The following is a 9,306-nucleotide window of genomic DNA, read 5'->3' on the forward strand; positions in this document are numbered from 1 at the left end:
GTGAGACGGTTACAAGGAGAGAAAATTCACAGGAAAATGTAAACTCAAAAAACCACCAGTTAAGCGGTGAGAACCTTTCTTCTCGTTAGCTTTCTAACTCCCTTCCTTCACATTCCTCTTTGTTACTGAGTGGAATGATCTTTTTTTTTTTTTTAAAAACAAGGTGCAAATGCATTTTCACACCTCTACCTAAAACTAGGTTAAGTCTCCAAGCTAATTACACATTATTAATGAGTTCAACAACTGTGGGTAGGCTGGTTAGAGAAGGGATGCAGGTCTGCACGTCATGTATGTATGCACGAGGATGCACGCTTGGTACTCCACGTGGGTTTGATGCGGCCAGATGCTGAACTCTCTTCCCCTTTGCAATAACAGAATGCTTAACACTGAAAATCGTAGTTTACAATGCAGTCCTTTTCTCCTATTTCTCTCTCTTCTTTTTAAAGGTTTGGGTTTTTTTAAAATACTGAAATGCATTAAAATATTTCATTCAGGTCACCATTTTCAGGACTCTTCCCAGGTGCGCTTCATTGCAAAGACCAGTATCAGCTCAATAACATTTCTTTCTCTATTAAACAAGCTGCCTGGCCTCACTGACACAGGCTGAAAGGTGACTGTAGAAAGTTTTAGCTACCCAGAACAAACAATACAACATCGGGTTATGCACCAGTGCAGACCATCATGTTCTGGCAAAGTCTGCTCAGGAGGTTTTAAGTTATCATCATCCACTGATGGCATCATTGCCAGAGATTCTCTCCTCCACAGCAGAGCTGGCAGAGGGACTTGTAACCACATCTCAGTTGCAAATTAGAGAGGAAGAGCTTACTTGGGACAAAGATGGTGTGCTCTGCTGCCTGCTGTACAGGAACAGCTTAGCTCTTTGTGAAATAGGTCTCAAAGAGCAAGTTGTAACTTGACAAATTAAAGATAATGAAAATCAGTGCCAGTTTACTTTAATGTGCTGGACTTTAACTGCAGCAGTTCAGCTGCCATTTTAAAACCAGGGGCGAAAATTTGAACTGCGGCAGCCTCTGCGGAAAGGGCTTTTGGTGAGCCAGAGCTATTCACTCCAGCTCCTCCGGGCTGGACTCTGCAGGTGAAGCATGAGCACATGAGAGTCATCTTCTAGCATCAACTCTGCAAAGAAATGCCAAAACCAATGCAGAAATCTCTAAACAATGTAAGATCCAAGGTCTAAGCAACTGCAGCCAGGATGATATGGTCCTTAAAAATATACATTTTGTGGTTTTAATTCCTTCTCTTCTCTTTAGAAATACAGAGCTTTCAACGATGTCTGTTATGCACTCCTTAACATAAGACACTATACATATACATATCGTTTATAGGTCTAAATATAAAAAAAACTTTCAGAGAAGTAAATGTTTGTATAGAAGTAGCACACATGATTAAAAAAAAAACCCACAAAACCCGTCATCCTAGCTCTGGATTAGATCTGTATTAGACCATGCGTACACAAAGCCAATTCAGACTGATTTTTATAGGAAGTTCGTAGCTTAAACGAAGAATGGCGTGCTATGGATTTTGCACAGATTCTGATAATTTCTGGTTAAAAGCCTTGTTGCTGAAAGTATTATTCAAGTCTTAAATATGCCACACTGTGAGATGAGTGTGCGCTAAAAAAATTCTTAACAGACCTGTTAATTGAACTTCATGAGTTTCTTCAGAATATAACTATGTGGAGCCACTTTGATTCTTAAGTTTCTAGCTGGCAGGAAAAACAAGCCCTAATTGTGTCAGAGTTTAGCTGCTGAAGAGATCAGTGTTTTATGAGGGAGGTAAGAACGGTTCGCAGTTACTAAAATAGAAATCTTTGTTTGGTTTTCAAGGAGAGGGGGAAGGAACATTTATAACTTAGAGTTTAGAAGTGGGCAATTAAGAAATACACCAATAAATTAATCTTCCTAGGATATTTTCTGGCTTGTGGAAAGACAGTAATAAACACATCTGGGAATTTTCCAGCTGAAAGCTCCTGACTTGTGAGTTGGATCTTACTGAGTATGGTTTTAATCCTGAAATTACATAACGTTTGCTTCCATGTGAACCCCAAAGACACTATTTTCCTTCTAGATTTTTTTTTTAAGATGGCCTAAACACATATTCAGTGGGACACGGTCTTTTATCAGCTCATGTTTGCCCCTGAAATGCCCCCGTAAGGAGAATGATACAATCATGTCTACTTCTTCAGTCCTTATGGTACCGCGCTATAATAGACTTTGGCATCGCAAACAGCAGAATATATCTGCTTTCAAAGCAATATCAGGGCAACAAGCATAGGGAACGAGGTTTACTACCTTTTGAGTGGGTCTTTTTAGCTATCCCAAAGGCAATGCTGTCAACTGCTCACCCAGATGCAAGGGTTTTATACTCACCAGCATCAAGACTACCAGTAGCCGCAGTCCAGCCCATGACGGGGGGAATGGCACCGACGACAGCTCCTACCCACGTGTTGGCAATGCTCAGTCTCTTCATGGGTGTGTAACAACACGTGTACAAGAAAATGTTGAAGGCTCCCAGGGCCCCGGTGAGAGGGTTTACTCCCAGCGTCAGTAGGGCGATTCCCGGGACTCCGCAGGAGGCAGCAAAACAGACAGCGAGCAGGGGGCTGCGGGCAGAGAGCAGGAGACACGCACTGAGCAAGAGAATGACTGCTGCCCCTCTCCTCTTGCCTCCTCCCAAAAATTACGATTGGATTTTTGTTTTTTTTTTTCACTCGCCCAGCCTAAATTTTCCCATTTGACTCCCCACCCTAAGGCAAGCCTTTTTAAAAAGTTAAGACAATCTTGCTGCAGATTTGCAATGACAGGCGATTCTCATTCTTGTGATCACTGCGTTCACCAAATAAATTCAACCTATGCAGGTAAATAGCCCTTACAGAGAACTGGTGCTTCCAGCAGATCTTTCTCTTTCATTTTAATCTTCGTAAACTTTGACCTCTGGAAAAAGCACTCAGGGTTTAGAGTGAATGAGAATGGTTGTAGCTTGTCAGATTTTTAATTGATTGCAATTATCCAAGGGAACCTTTGACTGAAATGCAACAGGGTTAGACACAAAATTAGGAAGCATTTACGAGAAAAAGAGTACATTCAATCATTTTGAAATTATGTCAACAGGAACAAAGTATTTTTTGGCTTTACTGAAAAAAGGCTGAATTTTCTACATTCCCATTTAGCTTAGGCACTGTGCTAAGCAGGGGTAGCGCACCTAAGCAATTCTGGCAACAGAACCAAAATCAAAACTTATTATCTTCTAAGTGTGACTGGAATTAACTGAAGATATTTTAGGTTTGGCTGAAAGGAGCAAACAACAAAGAAGCAAATTATTTCTGTTGTGTTCTGCTGCACATCAGCTAAGAGCTCAGGGGAGGTTGGAAATTCCTGTTAAAACCTGTAAGAAAGTGGCTGAAGCTATGTAAACTCCTCCTAATAAGTTCTACAATAAACATCCAAATACGATGAACAAGGATTTTTTGTTTGGCTACCAAAACCACACTTCGCAGGCAGCACCATGATGCAACCCTAAGGAAGCTTTATTTGTGTTCCCTTGCACCAGATCAACGTTTGCTGCTGGTGGAGATCTCTTTACACGTGCTTGTTTGCGGGTGTTTGGTATGATGGAAAGAGAGAACTAAATGCCAGTAGGAAATAATGTGCTGTGGGAGACCTCTGGAAGGGGGGAAAATGCCATTAACTGAGTTGCATTTAATACCCCATGCGGCTAAATACACACTTCTAGACATCCATATAAGAGCAGAAAATATGTGTGCTTGCAACAAACGTCTCTACATGAAGTTTAGCTTTACATGTTTTGTGTAATTGAAAACTATGCAGCCTTTGTATTCTATGATCACTCTGCCCTCTGGCCAAATCCTTAACCCTAAAATACGTGTTGCAAGCACTGCTCCAACCCTCATAAGAAAAATTTGCTGTTGGGGATGAATTTTATGAGAGTTTTATCAGCAAAAAATCCTACCATTCAAATTTTGATTTTTAAGACCTTTGTTGGACCAATATGGTATGGAGATTCTAAATAACGGGAAGAACTAAAATGAGCAAATCTCACACTAAAGATCTGCCTTCAATTTAAATTAAATTGACTAAGTCATTTTATCCAGCTTTTCAAAACCATCAACAGATTTTAGGTTACGGAGTATGCACAGAGCACATTTTACGCTCCGGCATTACCAGTCTTGGTGTTACTAATATATCAGGAACAGAGGCAGGGTATGTCGTTGCCATCCATTGACAATGAGATGTATAAAATTTGAGACTGTTTTCAGGAGCCATACTGTGACAGGAGCCATACGGTGCTGTGCCCTCTGGTTTTGCAGCTAGCAGCGTTCTTTTGCAGGAAGACAGCAAAACACAATCTGTACCGTAAACTGTCTCAACGCCGACTACAAATGCCATACTTCATAGATGTTGCCCCTCTGTAGTGAAAGCCTGACTGGGTTTGGTTAAACAAATCTATCTTGACTGATTCCTGAATAAAATACAGTCAGACGGTAAACACCAGATTTACACAATACACACTCTCGAGGCGACAAAAGACCAGCATGACCCTACGAGGCCGGGCTACCCACGTTCGCTCCCACAGGGCTCACAGACGTAAATGAGGACACAGTTTGACCTACTGCAACGAGCACTTTTCTCACTAATCAAGAGTGAAGACTCATCTACACGTCTCCAATTCAAATGAACGCTACACACCGTGAGTTGGTCACGGAGCGGCAGACACCAGCCCTTCATGCCTCTTACAGGAAGGGCAGGCGAAGGCTGGGGGTGCAAAGCCCTCCCTCCATGATTGAACCCAGCATCGCATCTCTCCCACGTTGCTTCCTTGCAGCAGCGATAGCCCTGCAGTGCCAGCCCTGATACCAGCTGTGTGCTGCCTTCATGTCCAACTGATGGATCGGAAAAGTACCTTTATAAAATGAGGCTTTATCAAAAGGGAGGGGTGAAGTTACATGACTGAGACCTTCAGAAAGGTTGTTCTGTTCCTGGTGGATGAAAACACAGTTTTGTTTCTCAGTTTCTTCCTTTTTGCCTCTTTAAAAGCAAGTTCCTGGAGGCAGTTTGGTTAGTGTCTGTAATAGTCCTAATGATCTCAGGGGAGGGCATGACGTCAATGATGGCTGTTCTTCATAAGCAGTTGAACGATATTACTTTTAGGCATCCTGAAAGTATCACGTTTTCTACTTCTCTCCAGCGTTTCCTTAACAATCAAGGAACTGTAAAATTCTAGAAGAGTAGTTGTCTGACTTACAAGTGCCTGCCCCTGAAACTCCAACTGAGATCAGAAACTCAAACTGTGATCTGATGATTCAGCTTTGTTATTTCTGCTCCTTAAAATACTATTTGGTGTTACAAAGACACTGCAATAAGAAATTAGGACCTTGCTTTCTTGGTGAGACATGAGGTAGAGGAGAAGTCAACTCATTCTCATGTAAATATGTCATGTTTATAAGGTCTAGGAGAAGTATAAGCAACTCCTCATTGGGAAAGAGAATATTTGAGGAAAAGGTAGAGCAATTTCAGTCACTGGTGCAGTTTTTTCTGCTTCAGTGACTCTCAGGATCTTAAGAAGAAAAGGCTGGCCCTAGGTTTAAATCATGGCAGTTTAAGGGGTATTCTGATTTCTACTAGTTTATGGTCTTCTAGGGACCATTATGCATCTCCATGCTCACGTTAGGTCTGTCGAAACTCAGGCATGTGGTGTGAGGCTCATTGATTTCATGCACACTCCTTTGCCGGGCTGCCTGTACCTCACTGAGGCAGCACAGGAGATCAGGATTCCATTCTGGAGCAGGAGAAAGGCTGTGATGCCGAGCTGTCACTGGATTTGCCCCATCACCTGATGTCCACGCAGTTCTTCCCACCACAGCCTCATGCCATCACGCAGTCCAGCGTGCATCACAGGAGCATCAGTCTTGGGTAACCCAACGCTGGGGAACTGTCACGTGGTGGTCAAAAGTGGCTGCGGGGTCTCTGCTGGTTTCCTTCATCCTTAAACCATCCCATGCAGTAAGTGCAGGCTGATGACGGACGCTGGTACATAAGCCTCATTTCGCTTGGGCGTTCACTTATGCGAAGGGAATCGGTCCCATGGGAAAAAAAGGCAATCTTCCATTGGAAAATTGGCCAAGGAGCTAGCTCAGAAAGCAAACATAATGAGCAAGAAACTAGGTTTTATGATGGATTCTTGGGAGGAGTTGGTTTCAGTTATTTGGCTGATTAAAATCAGACTCTGGAAAAATACCACAAGTGCCAAATGAGTTCTCTTCAAATTTCAACTCTAAAATACCCAGCATGTCACCACATAGGACACCTCCTAAAGGAAAACCAAAAACTGGTAGTTCTGCCTTGTCCTTCTTCTCTGCCTTATTGAGAATGCACATGCCGGAGTCTGCCTAATAATACTGCTAAAAGACATTCACATTCAACTAAAAGCTTTTGAGAGAACTTCAGCTTGAATAGTGAATAACCAAACCTTTCCTGATCCAACGAAAATGTGCTGACACTTCTCTCCCATAGAGTTCACCCAAGATGGACCCTCCCCAGTCACACTCCACCGAGAGCACCCAAGAGGAGGAGGAGAAGGAGGAGGAAAAGAGACACAGGTTTCTCCTCATTCAACTCAAGCTTTTGCTGACACAGAGGTGTCTGGAGAGATGCTGTCAGTCAGGCTGGGGAGGATTGCTCGAGGACAGCCCAGAGCTGCTGGGGGGGAACGGGGCGCAGGCAGGAGGAATCCCACATGGGTGATATTCAGGCATCCCCTGCACACACGACCATGAGGCATCCACGTGGACCCTCACTCATCATATCGTTCACAGCAACTTTGAACAACGCAGCAGCCTATTTTAATTCAAGTGCAACAGCATAATCTCCAAATCTAGTTGCCACTTACAGATGAGCCTGTTATACGTATATAATAATCTTACACATATGTGCATGAAATATATTTATTTAATAGACTGCAGAGTCATGGATAATAGTACTTATTGACTCACAGCATTACTTGGAAAAATTGAGAGGAGAAAACAAATTAAAGCATTTGCCCATCTATAAAATTAATGTACTATTTTACCTATTTCACAGCAGCATTAGCAAGCTTAATGTCTATAAAGATCACTAGCATCACTACTACACATGCTTTTCTATGCTGCCTTTGGCTCTTTGGCAAAACATTTTGTGAAGACGACTGTCAAAGTACAGTTAGAACTACAATTTAAAAAACAGTATTAAAAAGGGAAAAAAGTCTAAAGAAAATTTTGTTTGGAAGAAACAATCAAGAAGCTAGACAAAATTCCCTCTTAAAACCTATCAGTATTTACAAATATGGAAAATTCCTGTATCAGCATCTAATGCTTCGACCTATCTCTGTGAACATATTGACACTCATATACAGACACAAAGCCCATACAAATCCTGAATAGGCGCATTCATGCAATCAGCAGTCGTACGCAATTCATGTTCAGATGTTATGTAAATACATAAGAAACTTAATTTGTGACCTTGTGTTAATGGGAAATCGGGCACACAAACCATATTTACATAAAAGCATAAGCCTGAATGTAAGTGTCCATTTAAGACTGCCTGCATATTTTTCAGGTGAAGCATAAGTGCTTATATTTGAAAATTAGATTCAAAGCCTAATACAAAAGGTAATAAAACAAATTCTGTCTTCTCCCTGTCTGTCAAAAACCTTTTATAGAAACATCACCCACTTCTAAAAGGGCAAACTAAAAAAACCCCATGAAACAGCAATGCTCTTTTGTTTTGCTGCAGCATGAACAGAATACCTTAATGGATTGAAACATTCCAATTCCTTGTTGATTATTTTGTAGTCGATCTTATTATTGACAACTGTCCCTCGAGCCACAAGGCCAGGCATCTGTTCTGCAGGGTGATGATCTAAAATAAGCAGGACACGGATAAAGTGCGGAGGGCAACCACTGTGCCAACAGGCAGCCGCGCGGAGGCAGGGCACAGCACCGCTCCTCTGCTCCCGAGCACCTCCAGCCAGGCTGCACCTCCCTAAAACTCGTCCTCCACATCCAGGCATGGGCTGGGGCGGGGGGGGAGGAGAAGGAACGTGGGAAGAAAAGGAACTTATTTAGAGTCATTTCCACATCCAAACGAAGCCAAGATATGCATCCTCGCTTTCCTCTGCATGGGATTTTAGTAATGACAAATATTCTGCACAGACTATACCCTTTAATTACAATTCTACTTATTTTTTGGTGAGGCAAAGACTGCTTTTGGTCCTATCTGGCGAGTTTTCTGTTTCGTTGAAGACACAGGTTCAGCAAGACCACAACACTTCCTCCCCTCGCTCGTTTGCTGCTGCTGCCCACAGAAACGGTCCAAAATTATCCCTGACTTCAGCATCTTCCACGGTGGCAGGTAAACGGTGCCGAGACAACAAAGGTGAGATTGACGGCTCAGATTAATCTCAATATTGCTACTCTGGGCACAAATTCCATCTGCATATAGTGTCAAAACAATTTGTCGTAATAGAGGAGGAACAGCCTGAACCAGCCTCGTGCACAGACGGGCTGAAAATAGCAGGAGCTTGGTAGAAGAAGGTATTTGGCAGACAAAGGATACAAGTGTGATTCTCATCTCTGCAATTTCATTTTGCCATCACGGGCTGAGATATGAGTCCAGTGCATGAACACTGTTCCAAAGCCATAATTAAAATCAGATTTCGGGAGTAAGCATCATAAGTTGCTTATTATTTCTGGAATCTCTAGGTATTAAAAATGTCCCCAGACTACTCGCCATTACAAGGCTGCCGGAGGAAGCCCCCTCCTCTTCCTAATTTTTTCCAGGTTAGCCGTATGTTTTTAAGGCTTCTGAAGCCACTTACAAACTCAGACAAAAGCATCAGCCTGAAGTTTTTACTTTTTTCCGACAGCAATGAGAGGTTACACAAACTGAAGTGCAAGTCACATCCCTTTGAAGGTTTCTATGGCCACGAAAGCCCGTGGTCATTTCAAGAGGGGAGGATGACCACGGAGATCCCCAGCACAAATGCACCTAGCCCTGTGAAGAAAACCATCCCAGCTGCTGATTTACAATTTTGCTCATCTCCTGGCATCTTCTCAATTCCTGCGGCCAGGCAACACTAAGAGTTGCCGAAAACCAGCCCCAGGGTAGGAGCCGAGCCTGTGATCACCATGACTGTCATATGGTACTGAGCTATGACTTGGCCACCTCCCTCAGCTGGAGTATCAGCCAAGGGATTTTTTTAAATTTTTATTTATTTTTTTAAAGATCAGCA

At 42.6% G+C, this 9,306-nt stretch overlaps 1 protein-coding gene across 1 annotated transcript in view; it reads right to left on the reverse strand.

Moving 5' to 3' along the window:
- The window catches only part of LOC103918978 (protoheme IX farnesyltransferase, mitochondrial), a 105,325-nt gene that overhangs the window by 12,639 nt on the left and 83,380 nt on the right, over positions 1–9,306 (reverse strand). Inside the window, exon 6 of the mRNA XM_009326417.1 lies at positions 2,391–2,623. Coding sequence (XP_009324692.1) covers positions 2,391–2,623 — 233 coding nt within the window. The remainder of the gene's footprint in view (positions 1–2,390; positions 2,624–9,306) is intronic.

This window comes from Pygoscelis adeliae, unplaced genomic scaffold, assembly GCF_000699105.1.
Source record: "Pygoscelis adeliae isolate BGI_AS28 unplaced genomic scaffold, ASM69910v1 Scaffold61, whole genome shotgun sequence".
NCBI classification, from domain to species: Eukaryota; Metazoa; Chordata; class Aves; order Sphenisciformes; family Spheniscidae; genus Pygoscelis; species Pygoscelis adeliae.